Source organism: Polyodon spathula, chromosome 20 (genome assembly GCF_017654505.1).
Source record: "Polyodon spathula isolate WHYD16114869_AA chromosome 20, ASM1765450v1, whole genome shotgun sequence".
Classification (NCBI taxonomy): domain Eukaryota; kingdom Metazoa; phylum Chordata; class Actinopteri; order Acipenseriformes; family Polyodontidae; genus Polyodon; species Polyodon spathula.
This window is the reverse complement of record NC_054553.1, coordinates 23,344,581-23,365,186: the sequence shown is the minus strand read 5'-3', so window position 1 is coordinate 23,365,186 and position 20,606 is coordinate 23,344,581. Positions and strand designations below refer to the sequence as shown.

General features: G+C 38.2%; 1 protein-coding gene across 4 annotated transcripts in view; it reads right to left on the bottom strand.

The window, feature by feature from the left end:
* LOC121295502 (protein NO VEIN-like) overlaps positions 1–20,606 on the bottom strand; it is a 61,816-nt gene that overhangs the window by 22,663 nt on the left and 18,547 nt on the right. For 3 of the 4 annotated variants that reach the window (XM_041220192.1, XM_041220194.1, XM_041220191.1), the window contains 17 exons: positions 19,540–19,649; positions 18,388–18,588; positions 17,389–17,521; positions 16,756–16,951; positions 16,058–16,205; positions 14,934–15,111; positions 14,044–14,221; positions 13,229–13,355; positions 12,618–12,737; positions 11,050–11,200; positions 10,750–10,862; positions 10,213–10,366; positions 9,231–9,479; positions 8,363–8,557; positions 5,006–5,190; positions 3,867–4,053; positions 3,253–3,395 (listed from right to left, as the gene is read on the bottom strand). In XM_041220192.1, the coding sequence (XP_041076126.1) occupies positions 3,253–3,395; positions 3,867–4,053; positions 5,006–5,190; positions 8,363–8,557; positions 9,231–9,479; positions 10,213–10,366; positions 10,750–10,862; positions 11,050–11,200; positions 12,618–12,737; positions 13,229–13,355; positions 14,044–14,221; positions 14,934–15,111; positions 16,058–16,205; positions 16,756–16,951; positions 17,389–17,521; positions 18,388–18,588; positions 19,540–19,649 (2,768 nt within the window). The remainder of the gene's footprint in view (positions 1–3,252; positions 3,396–3,866; positions 4,054–5,005; positions 5,191–8,362; positions 8,558–9,230; positions 9,480–10,212; positions 10,367–10,749; positions 10,863–11,049; positions 11,201–12,617; positions 12,738–13,228; positions 13,356–14,043; positions 14,222–14,933; positions 15,112–16,057; positions 16,206–16,755; positions 16,952–17,388; positions 17,522–18,387; positions 18,589–19,539; positions 19,650–20,606) is intronic. The other variant, XM_041220193.1, reaches the window with a different exon arrangement.

Sequence of the window (20,606 nt, the reverse complement as noted above, 5' to 3'; positions counted from 1 at the left end):
ACAAATCTATAACAAAGTAATACGTTGTGTAGGATGTCTCTTATTATGACAAGATCTTGTTCAGTTCTGACGAGAGATCCAAAAAGCGAAGGGATGGCATCTATACCCAAGGTAAGATGTACCTTTTCTTAACAGTGTAAAAAAACAAGAAAAATGCCATAAATCAAAGGTCATATTTAGCCCTTTTTTCTGTGATGTGTGCAAAAATACAAAAAAAGCATGAAGAATTATCTGCGTCTCATAATTAATTTAATAAACCTTCACTGCACATCCCAGCCACGATTATCTTGTTGGCACATCCTCGGAGTGAAATACAAGCTGGGTTTGTCTCAAGCAGCCCTCCGAACTGCCCTAATCGGTCACAGATGCGACACAGCACTGAATTATCAGCAGAAGGGGGGGGGGGGGGAGGTGGAGCGAGTAAAATAGCAGGACTTAGACAAAAGCATCAGCTGCTTAATGCATTGTGCCTCTTCCGAAACACTAATTCCAGTTTTCATTCCAGTTTTAAAAGTGATTCTCCCATGAGCCCTGCTGAGGCAAAATTAAAACCCCTTACAGTTTTTCAGAACAGAAAAGTTTCATTGTGCTGTCCAGCCATACAAATTGTTTTAAATGGCAAAATCTCAAAAGCTAAAGAAAAAAAATTAAGATGAATATTTTCTATACAGTTGCAAAGATTTCAGCCATAATCAGATTATAGAACGTGGCTTCAAATATACACTGAATCTGCTTTAACCTGTATTAGTTTTGAGGAATGAGCTGGAAACATTGTAATAAATCTAATTGAAGTATACAGTTATAACAAGCCTCAATTTGAAACGTGTTGCTTGTTTATTTGCCGGTCTCTCAGATTCTCATGTTTCCTAACCACACGCTTTCTCTATTATTTTGTGTAAGTACATAACCAGCTATGGTTGTAAAGGATTTGCAAGGTGTTTAAATTGTTCTTGGGGGATGCCTAGCCATTCCTGCGATACCTATATGCATGACATAGTATATCAGCAGAGGATAATAAGCACAGCAATGTATGACCCTACTACAGCAACCAGTCTCCAGCTGAAACTGACTTGCAAATGGATAAAGCAGCGATTAAACAGCACAGCATGTTAATGGAATAATCAATTAACGGTGCCTGGTTGCCGAGGGAATATTTACTCTCGACTAGCATTAGAAAACACAAGCCAAATTCTGGCCAAGCATAACCATTCCCGAGGTTACCAGGTGACGCTGCTTAATTTTTTCACGTATGAGACGTTTTGGATATTAAAGTTTGCTGTTCCTTCTATCGGTGCGGTTTTAAGAAAGGACCTCTTATGTGAGCTCAGTGACGGCTAGTCCAGCATATAGTAAAGTGCGTCCGATTGAATTGTGAAGTTTCACCTGTACTATAACTACATGGCCGTAATTACACGTTTAGCAGTGCAACTGCATAACATAAGAAAGGTTACAAAACGAGAGGAGGCCATTCGGCCCATCTTGCTTGTTTGGTTGTCAGTAGCTTGTGTTGTTGCTGCCTAAATGCCCCTGAACGATGTATAACACAGGATACATCTCGAGCATGCCATTTGGATCACAATGTCAGCTGAGGAACAGCCCAATTTCACAGAAGGTACCAGAAGCTTTTGATAACTGGTTTGAAGTAACAGTTACTGAAGTCTTGGAAACAGCCAGCGAATTCAGGATTAGGCAGATTTGGTCTAATTATTGCTGCAGGTGTGGAAGTTCATTATTATTTTGTAGAGAGTTTCAGAAGGCCAATACACTGCAGTGCCTGTCTCCTATACTGCAAGCACTATGGGGATCAGAGGTAAACGCCAGTCCCTTTGGTAACTCTCCTCCAGCAAACAAGGTAGACCTGTAGGCAAGCAGCCAGTCAGGCAGTCCCGCACTCATTAGTCAATTGAGGCTGGGGAATTCCAATCTACACTACTGCTAACAATATACAGCGCCTCACTCATACACACACACACACACACATACACACACACACACACACACACACACACACACACAATAACACTGTCAATGAGGTGTAGAGTGATGGTTACATTGTAATTCTGAGGCTAACATAGGTTTTTTCATGTCAGAATATTCTTTCAAAATTTCAACAAATATTAGAATATACAACATAGGATCGAATAACTATTTAGGGAACACGAGGTGGACATCTCCCAAATGGACCACAGTCTTTTCAGTTCCTTGTGAAATATCAGTAATTTGTGCAAGCCTGAATATAAATGCCACATGAACGCCTAACAGCATCCCTTTATCAAAGCCTGTTAGATTTACTTTCTTGCTCATCATGAACAAGACTCAACAATGGACCCCGTGAATCTGTCATGCACAGTGCACTATGTGCTGCCTTGCTACTGCAGATATTTCTATTTTATTTACAAACCTGTTCTCTGTGCAACACATACTGTAGCCCTATATGAAAAGCACATTACACGTGTCAGAATCGTGAAAATGTAGGTCAACGTGTCCTAGAACCACAGCATGCAGAATAGGATGTCATCAGAAATGCACAAGCATGCTTTAATCAAATTATATAGCCATCAAGAGCTCAGCTAATCATTAAAGTAAAACAGTGTGTGCTACATTCGCAGTATGTAAAATGTCTAATTCTAACAATTGCCTCTTATCAAATCTGGACAAGCAGTCCTGAAGATATATTGCCTTCATTAAGGCAATGTATCAGATTTCATCACAGTTGGACCTTTAGTGTTACCTTGAACTGGAAATATGGGCTTTATCACTGCAATCATAAAACTGGCTAAAACTTTAACTTCCACAATTAAAGCTGCCACATTTACATTTTGTACCCGCTGGTAAGTAAATAGCAAAGTTACAATTGGGTATTAAACAATACCTCACATATACTGAGAAGAACATAATAGTTTCCCAGACAGGCAGAGAATTTAAATCAGATACTTGAAGATGGGTTATTTTCACACAGGTGGTTCCTGTGGTGGAGTACAAAGCGTTCAGCCTTCTGACATTCTGCACATCTATAGGTAAAAAGGACTGCAAATACTGTTTAATAATGGAGCAGAAAGTCATGGAGTCAGTATGTGAGCAAAACAAACCGGAAATAAATGGTACAGGCTTACGATAGAGGTGCTGGTTTTAGATTGCGGATTTCTGAAACGTTTATTAGTTGTAATCTAAACAGAGAAGGTTACACGTATAAAAAGCAGTTTCAGGCAACTATGAGTGTAATAAGAGAGAGAGGAGGGCCAGGTGGCTTACCAGTTCCTTTTTCGTAATGGATCGTTTCTCCTTTTTGAAGATCAGCAAGTCCTGCACTCCTAGGACACTGAAGAGTTCCCTCCAGCCACTCACATCTGCATCTGCTCTTAAATAGCAGGGGTGCAGCAACACCCAGTCAACTCCTGAAACAATAACGGGGAAGCACAGCTTTACTACACTGTACTGCTGCTGGTACACAAGGGTTCTGTTTCACCAAAGGGGGCTATTTTAATGATCCAGACAATGGTGGATCTTAAACCTAAAAATAAAGAGATCTGATTTATCATTGCACAGTATTTATATTAAGTAATGTAGCAATGTTAAAGTGGATCTATAAAATCACCCCTGAGGGAAAACCCCATCTGGACTAAGACTGATATATTTACTAAGCGAGCGTCAAGCTATGCAGTTTAAACTACTGATTTAAACTGGTTTACACCATACTACAGCAAGTTTCTAACTGCATTTGACAACCAGACTCAAAACCACCTCCAGAGGTCTTCTCAATTGCGGTTCTAATATAAACAGGCAGCAAATATCACAGCCCCCAGCATCACAGGCCAGTTGAAGTTTTTATTTTGGTAGGCCAGAAAATCAATGGTCTCCTTAGTTACCTGGGAGTTTTGATGACAGGTCGATGTTCCCATACTCCTTTGAAAACTGGACCTTGCGCTCATGCGGACAGACAAAGCCTTTGTTTGTGAGAACTGGAAAGAAATCCTTCAGTTTTGAGAGGCCCTGAGTGTTAGAATGCTGTTTAATGAACACCACATAGCTGATCACAATGTCTTTTGGCTTTTCCTGAAAAAAATAATAATGTAGTTATTGTTTGTGAGCATGCTTATGTATGATAAACAAAACACAATAGAGTCCATTGTGAACACTGGAGGATCTTTATACCACCATCATTCAAATACAAAAATAACCTACTCCTTGAATTAACTTTTATCTGTTACACCTCTACTATTAGAAGTGTTGGAAGACACTCAAAGCCAGGTAAGAAATACCTTTCAGTTCCTCTAGTATTCAAAGCATAAATATACTAACTTGTTTTAATTAAACATGCTATTTTTTATTCTGTTTAAAAGATGAAGTCCCTCATAATAAGGGTGTTGTATGGATTACACCTTAGTTTCTTGCATGAAAAAGAGACATTTGTGGTTTTGAAAGCTTGTGAATTGTATATACATATTTAGCTTATGCTATTAAAAGGTATAACCAAAAGCAACCTTGGTTGTATTTCTCGTACAGGAGTGGTTAATAATTTAACTAAAACGCCACTCTATTTAGTATAATAAATCGCACGAGCACGATGAAAAGGTGAACAACACTTTGCTTTTTTGCTTGTTCAAATTAAAGCTTTGAAAGCTATGAGAACAAAAACAGGAATAAGACATCTGTATTTATGTGGAGGGAGTTCAACTTTAAAAAGATACACCATAACAAATTGATTGTTTTTGGTTTTCCGTTTTGAAAAAAAATAAGTGAGGCATTCTTTGTACTGGATCAAAATCTTAAATACAGACAATACATTAATTAAACAACGTACATTTAAACCTTCTAGTCTAATGTTTTTATTATCCAAAGTGATATCAAATGGGGTGGGAATGAGTTGTAGGACTGCTAAATGCGAGTAAAATTAACAGGAGCATGACAACCAAATTATCAGGAGCTTGTTCCCATTGACCCCTATTTAACATTAACAGGAGTGTTTTAAGCAGGTTGAACTGTAATGCCTTGAGAGATCAGCTACCTTCCAGTATCCGTTCTTGAGGATGGGCAGTATGTGCTCCAGGATGACCTTCTCCGGCTCCAGGTCATGCACATCCAGTTTCTTTAGAAGCTCTTTTACTTGGGAGTTGCTCAGTGGATCCAGGCACTCAAGCAATTTAGGATTCACTGTATTTAGATCTTTATAAACTGCCTCCAAGCCTTCACCTCAATAGAGAAAGAAAAAAAAAAAGACCCAGCTATGTTGCAAGCAATGTTAATGTTCCCTGCTCTTCTGTCTCTTCCAGTCATTCTAAAACTCTGATTCTCTAGAGGATAAGCAATTCTTCTAGCTGGTTAAAGGTGCATATGTAGGGGCTCCTGAGTGGCGCATCTGGTAAAGGCACTCTACGTGGAGTGCAGAATGTGCCCTACAGCCTGAACGTTGCCGTTTCTAGTCCAGACCATTCCACTGCCGACCGTGGACGGTAGCGGTGCACAATTGGCCGAATGCCGGGGGGGGGGGGAACTGGGAGAAAATGACTGGACTTGACTCAAGTCATCTGACTCAAGTCATTGTCCTTATAATAAAATCAATAACAAACTTATTTCATTTTCAATACGTGCAGCCCCTCTCCAACACATGCAGTCATCTTGTCATTTTTCCACAAAAACAGGTTCCGGCCATGGTTTAAGGCCATTGCTAAGGAAATAGAAAACCCCTTTCTAGCCTATAGCACTGTTCTGTGCTCATAACGCCACAAGCAGCAGGGAGCCATGGAATCAAAATGTGTAGGCGGGAAGCAAAGACAGATTTCTGATCACAGAAAATCACGAGGAAAAGAAAATAACAACAACAACAACAACAAGTAGAGTCCAAAGTACCTGAGGTGGTGGAGTTCACTTTTAATAATTATACAGTCGGGAGAGAAACAAGCCAACTGCACTGGCAGGATGCAAAATGAGTAGGTAATCGATGTTCGATATTTTTTAATTTCCCTTTAAATCCAATTCAGAATAAAACACTGTTTACAATACACATTTGTTAAGCTAATGCAAACTAGTAAAAACTACAAACATTTGGAAGTTTACCTAAACTAGGTAGTCCAAGGTCAGTGTTATTCAGGATCTGAAACTAGAGGTTTGTTTAAAGTCTTAGCTAAGACTTCAACTAAGTCTTAAAACCTTTTCTTTTTTTTTCCGGTCACGTCTTATACTTTAACACATATATACACATAAAAGTTTAATTTGAAGTTGTATGCATATGTATACAGTATATAAAAGTATAAGATGTGACCAGAGAGAAAGTTTAAAATATGAATTTGTTTTTGCACTTTTTGGTACAGTATTATGTTTTGTTATGGCATTAGGACTCCAACAGACACCTTTTATTATGTTTTTTGTGAAACAGTATCTGTTACTTAAAAATGTCTAGTTGACATGTAATGGAAAAAGACATTAATAGCTCAGCTTACACTAGCTTACACTAACAGGAGAGATATGTAGTACAGATTCTAGGTTACCTGTGACTTATATAAAACTGAATTATATAAAATGTTGCCTCAGTTTCTTTATTTTTCTATTTGTCTCTTATGTGTTAAAACATTGAAGTAACATCTCAACATGAAATTGAATGCCACCAAATTTCCTTTCATTTGGTTAATGTATCTGAAACAAAACTATAATGGGGATTGTCAGTGTTGAGAAGTGAGAAAATATTTAGATATGTTCTAAACACCCAACCCAATTGAGCACAGAGAAAGGGGTCTTTATACAGTGGCAAAATGTGCTTATATCTAGATCAAGGAATAACATTCACTAAAATGGAAAGACAAAAGCAAAGCAGAAACCGGGAACTTTTATGGTGAACATAAGTGGGGCAAGTATGACCACATTATTGTGCATCCTAATTTTGTACTTGTAGATTTTTTTTGTATAGTATAGATTGCTAATCTGATTAAATCATGATATCTTGAACTAATGACTACAGCCAAATTGGTGACTCGACTCAAGCTTGGAATGTCAAAGACTTGACTCCCAGTTTTGGTGACTTATTACAACTCTTCCCCACTCTTCCAATTCTTTCCTGTAATTAAACCAGTCAGCTGCTTACCCTATTGATTGACATGCTTCGCAGCCGGTAAAATGACCTAAATGTTTGCTACAAGATGTGTAAAACTGCACATTTGAGACGTATGTAGTGAAAGTGCATGACTAATATGTTTTATCGAATAATTTTGTTAGCTACAGTTAATTTAAAGTCAAAGTAGTGTCACTGCATGAGTTAGTGTTCTGGGAAAGAATCAGTCAAGTCTCACTGCTCCAGATTTAAGTGGTATAAATAAATGTTCTGCTAAATAATGAAAAAAAAAAAAAAAACATTAGCTGGCTTACACAAGGCTAAAAAGAACATGAACTTAACATCCACCACAATTAAAAGTCTTAACAAAAAAGATGTTTATAACAAAAAAAAAACACCTTCCAGCTTTTCTTTGAGAGGCTTAACGATGTTTACAAAAGGCACATCTATTTTTCTGTCACTAACCATAAAGGGACTGCAACATTCAAGTGAAACGAGCCACACGCAGTTGGATGCAAATCAACTTTCAGCCAAAACAGTGAGTCAGAGCTATGTAGCATTATTATTAACTGCAGCCTGCAACAATACAAACACAAGCTCTGTTGAAATCCCATTCTAGGATTTCCTCTTTCAAAGGCAGTATTTCATTCCTACTCAGGATGTCATTATGAGCTTTACTTATTAAGTACAAGTAGACAATATTAATGACACATGTGCCCATCACATTACTTTGAAAAGTGTTATGCAGCACTATAACTAGATAAAGATTACCCCATTGTACAAAGGAGTGCAGACAACCCACTGCATCACCTACAACTCTACATACATTACTCATTGTTTTCTATGGAGGACTGCACTTCTGTTTTACTGAAGTGAGACAAAATGGGCAACAAACATGCAAATCCCAGTGGTTCGGCATCCCTAGAAAACTGACACTTTTACAAGACTTGTAATTTGTTGCCAAACAATGCAACCGAACAAAGATTAATATTGATACATGTGTGAAATGCACACATAGTCCAGTACTGGGTTTCAACAGAGCCCTTGTTTAGATATAGCGTTGCAATGACCAGGTATTTGGGCATCAGGCCTCTGTTAAATTTGCCTTTTCACAGCATGAACCTGTCTCGAGTTGTTAGGTTTACCATTAGGACTGGTCCATGGAGCAATAGGGTTGGAACATTATATATAAAATAGGATTCTGGCTCCTTTACTCTTTCATGAAATAGAAAAAAGGTCCAAAAACAATTTCTCTGGCTTCTCCAATACTGTACTTTAACAAAGTAATCAGTAGCTATTAGGCATGAACCCTGGAAGTACCTGTTTGAGCATTCTGAGAATCGCAGAGAGGGAAGAACACACCCGGGCCGTTCAGAGACACCATTCGCCCGTCGGCCAGAGGGATGATTGGGATTGATTTCAGGACCTGCAGCATGCAGTCCACAGCTCCATAGTCCTGCTCAAGGCTTCGGAAGTTGCACACCAGCAGTTTTGCAATCTTTTTCAATGAGTCCTCTGAAAGAACACAATTACTACTGTATACTGCAGTAACAGATGCCTTCTTGTCATTGACCGTTAGTGCCAACCAATGTATTAAAATCCATTTGCTTCCCTCTTACTACCTTTAACAAACAACATTACTGTGCTGAGAATCTTCTGGGTTTTCATTCAGACTTTAAATATAAAATGATAAACTACTCCATATAACTGCTGTAGATCACATAGTCTGATTGAGACAGGAGTTTGAACAATACCCGCAATGAATAGGTACCAGGAAGCAGCTTCAACTTCAAATTTATAGACATTAGGCACTGTCTTTGAAACATGTGCATGTTACAAATTACAAGCAAAACCCTGAAGCTCTTCAACAGAAGAAAAGGAAAACAAGTAATAATAGCAGCGGATACTGCATACAGCCCAGAGTTATTACCCTGTCCTACTCCTAAAAAATATTTAAAACCACTTAACTCGTAATTATTCTGAAAGAGGGATTCAAATGAATTCATATTTTATACTGCATTTTGTACTACAAGTTCAGAAACCAACTTTCCTAATCCAACATTTTGAATTGGAAATTGACAGATATATTCAATTTCCACATAAGGTTTAATATAGAAATACGATGTCTGATAATTGTTCTCCTTGTACAGTAGCTTTAGCTTCTAATGTGATATCATATATTCATTACCATTGTATGTGCCGTTATCCTCAATCATCTCTTTGGCCATGGCAAAGGTGACTGTGGTGATGTCACTTCCTGTAAGCCTGTGCACGCCTAGCGCTGAAATCAGAGAGGAGGGGAGTGCCGACTGCACAGCAGGGTTCAGGTAGGAGAGGTTGAGGTGTCTGTGAAGCAGCTCTGGACAAATCACCTCTTGGATCAGCACATCTTGAGAAACAGCGATTTGTGAAGGCAATTTAAACTCTATATCGCCATCTGAAAAACAAAAACACCCTTATCAATGTAACCAGTACACATGTGCTGTACACACTTGATTATTTGGTAAAGAAGTGTCCGTGAATACTTAAATAAAACCGCAGAATATAGAAGCAGTACTAAAAAAGTTTCATGTTATTATATGCGAGTAATAAATATTACAGGGCTGCATATTATATGTTTTAGTCTATAACATGGCTTGATGGTGCAATACATTTAAAAAATGTTTTTAAGTGGAGTAAACCCAGAGACAAATGTCTCGACTTCTAAAAAGGTTTAGATCTTGTACACTGCATTTAAAATATATTACTATCCATATTTCAAGCAGTTTGTCAGGATTCCATATCAAGTGGACCAAATTCGGGGAGGTGTTTCCTCCATCTGCGGTTGATGGTGATAGTGATTGATGATGACAATTACACAGAAACCACAGTGATTGAAAGAATAGTGTCAGGGTCATGCTGGACAGGCACAAGAAGAGCTGTGTAACTCATGCCCCACTTTGTGTGAAAGTATCTGAAGGCAATATAAATGCCTATTTCGATCAACTTTGACCTAATTTTTCTAGGGACTGGCCTAGACAAACAACATCCTTGAAGTATATTTCAAGCGCTTTCCAACAAGACAGAATTAGAACCCCAGATGGGTCCACTTGACCTGGAACGACCCTACTGAAAAGCAAGCTGCGGGATTTGTATGCAAAATGATTTCCCGGGAACTCATTTTGACCAACCTTGATCTTCCTTAGTGGGCAAGCAGGCCTTTCCTTTAAGAAGCTGAATGATCTGTCCAGCAACGGGCTTGAAGAAATCAAAGATCTCATCTGGAAGAGGAATGAACTGCAAGAACTCACAGAGGCCCTGCAGACCCTCGAAATCTGGATGTTCCTGTTAAAAGTTTTATAATTGTCACTAACCGGTAAAAGATACTGTATTTGCCAAGACTGATTTATCCAAGTGGTCCATTATCGTCATCATGTTTGCCAGACATACCATTCTATCAGAACTCTTTGTATAAATTAACTTTTCAGTAAGAGAACTCATTAGTTGTCTGCAGTTTGGAGTAGAGTTATCATTCCTATACAGTACACAGTGGTGTTGGGAGTTAAAAATATAATTTGTATGGTTTATTGCTGCGATTTTTATTTTAAAACAGAATCTTCTACTGTACTGCCACTACCAAATCACATGCTAAACAACCCACAAACATCACCACTGTACATCCTGTACTTTACAAGCTCTGCTACTCATCACACTATCTGTTCCCTTACTGTGAAGGTGTCCATCGCATGAAGAAAGAGCGAAGCGATTTCAGAGCGAAGCCACTGGTTCCAGGGGCTATCGCGGTCAACATCTTCACGAGATGAAGGGATGTCAAAGTCCGCTGCAGAAACAGCAAGAGAAGAGTCAGAGGGCAGGGCAGGATTAACAGAGTCTCATAATAACCACAGTGATATTATCAGGAGCTTGTCCCCATTGACAGCCATTATATTCTAGCAGGGTCTTTTTAATGTGATGATAAGAGGTAGAGGGTGAAATTAACTGCAGTGATATTCTCAAAAATCTCTTACCTTGGATGATAAAGCGGAACCCAAAACTTCTCAAAGGTAAGAAAGCGAAGACAGGCTGTTTCTCTGGTTGAAGTTTCAAGCCAAGAGGATTCTCTCCATTGTTCATTTTGAAGGCAAGTGCCAGTTGAGTAGACTCGACATTTTCTTTAATCTGCAAAAGAAAAAAAAAAAACATTACATGACAGGAAGCACAATTTCAAAGCAAACCCTTTTTTCATCCAAGTCACATTTCCCTTTGATGCCAAAGTCAGGCTGAAGCAATAAATTAAAACAATTGGGGGGGAACTTCATCCAAGACTTTGAAAATCGATGGAAATTAGCAGACTGAATATAAATAAATCGATACAGCCCTTTGATGTCTAGTGTCATGTTCTGATAAGAGAAACCTGTATTTTATTCCTGGATCATGCATTTTGTAACAGGGTGATCTTGCAAAAAGTGAGTTTGAGATACACTTGTCAGAACACATCTAAAAAGGGTCATACTAACATAATAAACCACAATACATTTGTACAGCATGCCACACATACAACTGCCATAAATCAGACCATTTAAATAACACTATACGCAATACAAAACCAGTAAATTTAAAAGTTACATTAAAACCCACTAAGATACGAAAGCAATTTCTCTCTAAATCTGCCTTTATCTGGCTTTGTGTAGCTGTTAGCTTAGGTAGAAGAAACTTAAGTATCAGCCCTGAACTGACTTCTTCATTTACCCCACATGTAGCAATAAGCACAGACTTGATCAAAACCAAACACAACTTGTAGAAATTGCTCTCATATTTACTAAAATCTCCACCATATTTGTGAATATATCTGAAGAACCGCTTATCCAATTGTCATGGTAGCAACATTGTTTAGCATACGTTCTTGAATGACAGATTCTACGGATATAGAGCGGGTGTCTGCCTGTCCATACATCTGACTACCTGTATGTTGCACTTATATTTTTTGCATATACATATCTCGGAGAACTGCTTATCCAACTGGCCTGACACTCAGTACTGCTATTTAGTAAGTTATTGACAGCATCAGAATACATCGCACTTGCATTTATGCACAGATCTAGAGCACTGCAAATTGTGAATAAACATTTCATTGCTAATTATTATGCTATATAATTCTGTAATACTGTTGATATGGGTCATGGTCATCCAACTTGCCATAATCCTGATCGCTCTAATTGTGACCGCGGCTGGGTTGTACGTCACTGTCATATTGGTTTGTCAAGTCTTCTACAACAAATGGTATTGGTATGAACTTTCCAGTTCTGGGAGCAGGAATAGTAAGTCTACAGCTTACTAATAAGACTGCAGTTCTGGTGTTAAAATGAGGTCCTATTATAGCTTTTTTTCAGTTATCACAATGCTATAGTAGAACACTTGTATAGCAACAAATAAACAAAACTGGTTTGGAAAAGAGTAAATACTGCTGGAAGCCCAAATATTTGAAATATGCCACTTCCACTTGTGTTTGTAAGACTTTATTTGCATTTTTCGGAGGCTAGACTAAATCAGGCAGATTGTGTGCAATTCCCCATGCTTAAAAGAATTTGTTACTTGCCTTTTTTGTTGACAGACTTCTCTTCACTACCAACCAGCGCTCCACTCCATCTGTGTGATGAACCTCCAGCACGTTGTTGCTTAAATCTTTCCGGGTAATCGATAAGAACCGGTTATCAATCTGTTAAAAAGCAATCATCATTTCCTTTGCCTCTGTAAACCAGCATAGATGACCTGGTGCTTTCAGCTTTAATTTAATTTGGGAAACGTTCAAAAAAAAAAAAAAAGGTCTATGTTTCTCAAGGAGGTCATTCATTACCTTGTTATTCCATATTTTCTTTTTCTCTTGGGGTTGTGCCACCTTTTTAAAGGTCACAGAAGGCTCACACATTACAGAAGATATGGATTCATGAGTACCACTAGTTATTTTCAAACATTCTTTCCAAGAGTAAAATACAATACAAATACATTTTAATTTGAGTTGCGTATCAATAAAACAAACACATTTACTTCATCGGTTTGAATATCATATTATAACTGAAATGCCACTTTTGGGATTTGAACACACTTTCCATGTGGAACGAGACCAAGACCAGGGAACTTAATTTCACACAAGACTTTGCAGACCTGGGCCCGAGTCACAGTGGCAAGGTTTGGTTTTCAATGGTTTACCTGATTGACAATGGAAATGGAGCGCAGCCGGTGAAGAAACAGGAGCAGGGAAGGGTGGACATCGTGAAACAGGTTTCGTGTCTGGTGGCTCTCTGATCGCAGAGGAAGAATGATTTTCGTTGTCCAGCTGTTTGGAAAAAAGACGAAACAGATTTCACTGAACCTATAATGAAACTTTTCCATACATTCCACAGTATATTACATTAATTTATTGTCTTATACAGTACTGAAAAAGTCATAACGCATTAATAGAAAGTCGGAATATTGTATGTTTTAGAATACAGTTAAAGGTGGGTGGTTGTAAACTATTCTGGTATTCATAACAGACCTCAAATTTTAAGCGTCTATATTCTATTTTCAATCAAGTTAGCTGTTAAAAATATCTATTGGGAAGATAAACTAAGTGGCTAATAACAAAATATAGTAAACAGCTACACACCATAAAGAAAATATAGAATTTCATTAGGATACATACAAATTTTAAACTATGGTTACGAACCATAAACAAGGTAAGTATTATCTTGTTTTTATTAATGAATATTAAACATTTGAATACAAACAAGAAATTCGAAAACACTAAACAAAAACGCAAAGCAACAGTAAGTATCGAAAAGAGATAAACTCCCAGTTTTCTATCACTTCCATTTTTAGGGGCACCATGCTATTATAGTCCCTAACCCTAACAAAACATTAAGTCACGACACAAACACCCGGCCTGAAAAACAGTACAAAAGGCAGGATAAGAAAACACAGCAGCAACAACAACACAGGCACATTAACAGTAAGCAAATTGCAGCTTCAGTTCAAACACATACCTGCTTGACTGCAATTCTGTGCTGTCCAATTCAAGGGGCCTCTCACTCTCAATCCAGTGAGGCAGGATGTATCCCATGGGGCCGCTGTTCTTGTCAAAGCAGATGTGGAAACCATTGGAATGAATCTCAGGGATGTCAGTGACTTTAAAAACTGATTTGAACCCGATGCCCTTCTGACCTGTGAGGAAAAATACATCATGTTTACAATAGCAAAGGTAAAGCCTAAATAACAGCTACTGTCTATTCATAAAAAGCTTTGAAGAAACTGAGCAGACACTTTCACAAATGCCTGTGTTTCTTATAATCTAAACTCAGAGGCACCTTAAAGTGTTACAGAAGCCCCTGCAATGTTTGCAAAAAACATGTAACTTTACCTTTACTGTATCCTGTGTGGTCCATGTCATAACAATATGCTTTTTAATATAACCCTGATTGTTTTGATATTTTGATTTACACATGACGGGATTGCAGTGTATCCAGCTTCTGCCAACTCTGGTGATGGGCATATTGTGGGAAGAGAGAAACAGCATTGTTGCAGGAGGGAGTGTGATCTGGAAACAGTGCAATCCTTAGAAGATTTCTCTCTTGATGAACGCGCCATAGTACAGGTTGAGAAATGTATTGCCCACTTAATTTATGACGCATGATGTGCGATAAATGTCAAGAGAATCAGCAATTTGTTTTAAAACACAATGCTGTGATACAGACAGTGCAGGACACAGCAAAGGTAATGTAATGTGTGTCTTGTAAACACTGCAGGGTGTTCAGTAACTTTTGTAAGACTGCAACATTATCAAAGGAACAGAAGGGCTGACCCTTCTCAGTGTACCATTTGCACCTACTAGGAGGATATAATTGTTTTTACTATGGTCCTTGGCTTGGTATCTTACCTATATAACCATATGTGTGCTTCCCTTTAGTGCTTCTTCCAACATCACAGATAGCTCGGATATTTTTTTCTTCAAATCCACACTCATTGTTCAGAATGGTGACACAATCTTTCTCTACCACAAAAACCAAGGCTGGGTGCACACTGCCGTCCGAGGGATAACAGTTATCATCAGCGTTCTAAACACAAAGCAGAGAGGCTCGAGCATTGCTTGTTTATACACCCCAGAGAGAATGATGTTCAGTAAAAAAGATACACGCTTGAAACAGCACATACTTTTACAAATGTCATTTTGTCTGGTAATAAATGTACACAGTGGTAAAGTTACCTTGTGGCTGGAGTGGTTTACTTTCTACAGTAATGGTGAAAAGCAAAACTCTTGTGCAAATTTACCATTTATATTTAGAAAAAATGTTAGAACCTTTCATTATCTTTCAGACAAATGCACACCAGATCTCGTTCTTCATCTGATTTTAAATTATAGTCCTATAGTTAACGTGTACAGTACATTTCCTATTGTACTTTGCACACCAAGTTTGCAACTGTACTACAGCAATGCATTGAATCGCGCGTTACAAGTGACAATAACTGATGATATTCACAGAGACACCAGACATTCAGGAAATACGGAGTCATCTTGGAAAAACAGATATAGCAATAAGAATCACACAAAGGCTAATGTTTTTAATATTATATATATATATATATAATATATTATAATATATATATATATATATATATATATATATATAACTATAATATTTCGAGATAACAATAAGTATTCAATACATTTTCTTTGAATTGTATTTGAGGAGGTAAAGACACAACTTCAGCCATCTTTATTCTGAATGTTCATAGTTCAAGTACATTATCTGCTGTGCAATAAACTTGGCGCACAACATTTAAGATAACAGAAAGTTGTGGAGAATTTGTATGATACTAAAGCTAATGAAAGGCAGGAAAGTGTAAAAGGAAAACTAACAAGAAGTCACCAGGAAACTAATGGGTGCCCAGATAGACCAACAGTTTGGATAAATATAGGACCTCAGGGTTAAGCGCTGTCAATCCAGCACCTTTCATAAGCACTCAAATTTTAATACATAAAGCATAAACAAATTCACGTACCTGAATGAGCTCCAGCACAAAGTGTGTGTCTTTGCTATAGAGCTCTGTGGACAGTCTCTCCAGACTCCTGCCGAGTCGATTCTGATGAACCTCCATCAGCTTTTTCCCTTCTTCATTCAAGAGAACCCCAAAACCAAACTCGCTTTTTCTAAGACAGATAACAATGTTTACTCAATATTTTACGCATACTGGGATTTTGACCAGACAGAATTTAGCATGCCTGCATTGGACTGCATCCATTTATTCACTGCCAAGATGCTGCTGTGTTAAAATGCCAAGGTATTCAACTTTCTGGTATAGTTTTTGTTTAAAAAGTTATTTTTACAAGCATAAATATATTGATATAATCTAAGAGAAACCACTTTTGTGCAGTGATCAAATACAGATTTCAAACAGGACTGCAGCAGCTGGAGAATATGGTCAGTTCAATAAACTGCACTGTCAAATCCAACTTTCAGCAAATTATATTGTAAGGATTGATTTCTTGAATGTGTTTTTATACATTTGTAAGGGCTATATTTACTTGTTTGATTTTTTTTTTTTTTGTAAAAGCTCTGACATCAAATCCCATGCAGCCAAGAAACAGTGCAGACTGTTGAAGTGATCTAATCAGTGGCAGATCTGAATACCACTGCCATTCAAATAAATGAAAAATGAAGGACAAAAACAGAACTTATCAATGAAAATGAGAAACTGACCTGATATCCTCAATGACAGCTCTGCATTCTTTCTCTTTTCTTTCAATGTCACTGAGTTTGGGCTCGTTGACTCCACCGCTGTCCACGTCTGCCAGGTCCCCTTCTACAGAGCTGGGATCCAAGCTCTCGGATTGCTGCTCACTGGACGGCTCTTTAGCCTTGCTTGCTAACCAAAACTTCTCATCCTCATCTTCATCTGGAATTCAAAAGGAGAGCCATTACCCTTATCAGAGTCTACATTTGCACAGTCATTTTCCAGTTTTTCCTATGATTACATTGTGCATTTACCTTGGTTTGCCTTTTCTTTTCTTTTAAACAATAAAAACTTTACAATATTTTCCCATGCCTTCACTACAGCATGGTTCATCACACTTTGCTATGCTTTTACTATGCTACAAGGCAGGACGCAAGTCAAAAACTGGGAAATCAGGGTGTCTCCATTCACTTGTCATGCCTTTAAAAAGTGAAAGCCTAGGTTTTAATAGCATACAAGACCTCCCCTTTAAGCAGTTAACCCAATAATCTACATTGCATCAGCGAGTTAGTGTTAGACTGTTGTTGCTCATCCTCTGGTGCCTCCACCTGCCAAGGTAATATTTATTCCACAGCAGCACTGAAACAAGTTTCCTTTACCTGAGCTTGATAGTGGAGCATCACTGTCAGACTCAGACTCTGATTCCGAAGACTCAATACCAAACTCCTCGTCTTCACTGAGGGCCACCACTGAGGACCTGCTGCTCTCCGAGACTGAATCCTGAGGTCTGGGCTGTGAGGAGGAAGGGTGTCAGGCCCATTGAGGAATAAGAAGCACAGCATTGTGGGTATACATTAAGTACATTGTAGCTACACTGTCCTTATAAAATGTAGCATGGTATGTTTGCAGTTTCTCCATGATTCTACCATTACCATTTCTCTCCAGGCTTTACAATGCTTAGCTATACTTTACCATGCTTTCACTATACTTTACTACATGTTGCTATGCTTTTACAGTAGTCAACTTTTGTAAGGATAACATTTGTTACATTTTTTAACATGTGTACTTCTGTTCCAATTTCATTTTTGAGAAACTAATGTTTTCTTTTACCAAATCCTTTTTTTAATTTTTTTTTTTTTTTTTTTTATAAAAAGTTAATTTTTTACTACTTTGTCCAATTTTAGTTTATTATGGATTTCTTGGATACTTATCTTGTGTGTTGGGCTTTCTGTGAAATCCGCTTTCCAATTTCACAGCGTTCTTGTGAAAAAAAAAAAGTGTGTTCCGACAGATGTCTTTTAGCAAGGCTGCTGCGTGGTTACTAAGCAATGTACAATTCAAAACCCTGAATTGAACCCTGTTCTAATAATACAAGAGCAAGGTTCAGGCAGCTATTAAATTCAGGCTTTAACCTACCATCTTTATACAGCGTACTTGTTTTATAATACTCCGTGAACGCTGAGTTTACCTCACTCGAGACGATGGCTATAAACACCCTCTTTCTGCTGGACGGTTATCTGTCAATCCTTGCTTGTGTGCTACAGTACACCATAAACATACATGTATTATACTCTGCATATCAGCTGAAGCTTACTGCACATCCCTCTTCGGGGTGACGATGCCGGACCTTACTGTACAAAATACCAAGCAATGCTAACCTTGGAAACCTTCGATTTCACAACAGGAAGCTTTGGTGGGCTGAGCTTCATATGAAAGTCTTTCACCCACTCAGTCACGCCCTGTAAGATAGCCATCTGGTGGAGCCGGTTGTGGTATCGGGTACAGGTCTTGGCCACCTGTAAAAGGACAATCTTGGAGTTTGCCTGTCCGACCACTCTGGAAAACGGATCAAGGAAGACCTGAAAAAATAGATACAATATTTACAGATATATAAAAGCAGTTTTCAATACTACTTTTCTATTAATGGACTCATGGGCTCCCATGAACTTAAGCAAGCTGACAAATATTTCTAGTACAACGGTACATAATGTTAGCATGGAGTTATACATGTAAGACACACTGGAAGTCAAGTTAGAAACATTATAACAACCTCAAGTACTGAACAGTAGCGTTCTTGATGTTCAATCTGGTGCACATTGCTTTGTCTGGTGTCATTCTGAAAACAAAGCTTCTGTTTTTGCTAAAGACCCTCCTCCAAAACCATCTCATGAACCCCCTGGAGTCCGTAGCCTCCACATGAGCTACAACTGTCTCATGGCCTACTTTGCTCTCTGAAAACCTGTTTGCATGGTATTACTATTACTGTAAGATGTTTAGGAAGGAAAGATCCACTGTAATGCAACAATTGGCTTCCAAAGAGGACCTGAAATCTAGGGGGATGTGAGCAGGCTTTTCAACCCAAGTCTAATTTTTTAACCTCTGGGTTCAGGGCGCATGTTAAATGGGTGGTGGTCTCAACCTGGCCCCTAGAGGACACGGACTGGATTAACAGCAGTCTTGTTTAACTTTAAACATGCACTAAAGTCATTATACCAAAAGAAAAAGAAAAAAATATTACTGTGACTCCAAATACTTCTCAAATTAGAAGACATCTCCAACAGTACAGTCACTCTAACACTACGTATAGGGACTGTTCCAGAGGGAATACTGTCACTAAACCAACGTTTCTTTCAGAAACCTCCCTTGGTTTCCACAAGACCCCAGTGAGTAGCTAGAGGCTGTTCAACTTGCTTTGTCAATGAAAATCTTTGAACAGCAAATAAATGAAAGACTTCTTTAATTAGTCCATCCTTTCCTTACAAAATTAAGTCTCTTGTTTCAAAGGCCTGCACCAGGAACCGAGAGATTACCTGCTGCAGAAGGGATTTGCAAAGTCTTGTTGGTATTCTGACGAGACAGTCAAGTATGAACTTGGCAGATATGTTCAGTGATGCTGCTTCTTCCTTTCTCTGTGAAAATTCTGTTGCCAAGAAACAGAATTAGAGAATTACAGGCTGTCCACAAGATGTAAGTGTAGATTTAACAGTTCCTGCATGCATTAAAGTGTTACAGAACCTCCTGCAGTGTTTACTTTACCTTTGATGTAGCACGTGTTGTCCATATCGCAAAAAAGAATCCTGACTATTTTTATATGTATTTATTCACGCACAGGTAAATCAACTAAGGATCTCCTTTTTTCAACATTTACTCAGGAACATATGCCAGGAGAAAGATTTAGTTTATCTAACCACTGCAGCGTATCCAGATCATGCTCCCTCCTGCAACAATGCTTTTGCTCTGATGGAATGAGTGGCGTATTGTCAGAACAGAAGAACAGCATTGTTGCAGGAGGGAGCATGATCTGGATACACTGCTGTGCTTAGAAAGGAAATTCTTTTTCCACCTGATGAGTCAATTCTCAGAAATATATTCCTCAGTTGACTTAAGTCAGCAATATGATTCAAAATATAACAATGCAATACAGCACAGGACACTGCAAGTGTAAAGTAATGAGTCTCGTAAACAGTGCAGGGTGTTTTGTAGCACTTTGAATATTGAAGGAAAAAGCTGAATGTGTTACTGTCAATGAAAAAATACACAGTATCCTTAAGTACTTGGTAAGGCCTGTGCATTTCAATGAGTGCCTCAGATGTGCATTCACTGATACACCAAGTCTACTAAAGAAATCACTGAAGCAAAGCAGCTAACATTCAGAGGCACACTTAATTAGCTACTGATTTCTTCTTAAGGATCTAAATTAATTAAACTGCACTGTAAAACTGGGAATCTAAAAGGTCTGTTTAAAGAAAACAAACTGATTGATGCCTGTACTTCACAATCAGCAGTAAAGAACAGTTAAATGAGTCACTCAATTACTGAAAAAACAGACTGTACAACGTTTGTCAACTTGATGTTTATACAGCTGACAAAATATTTA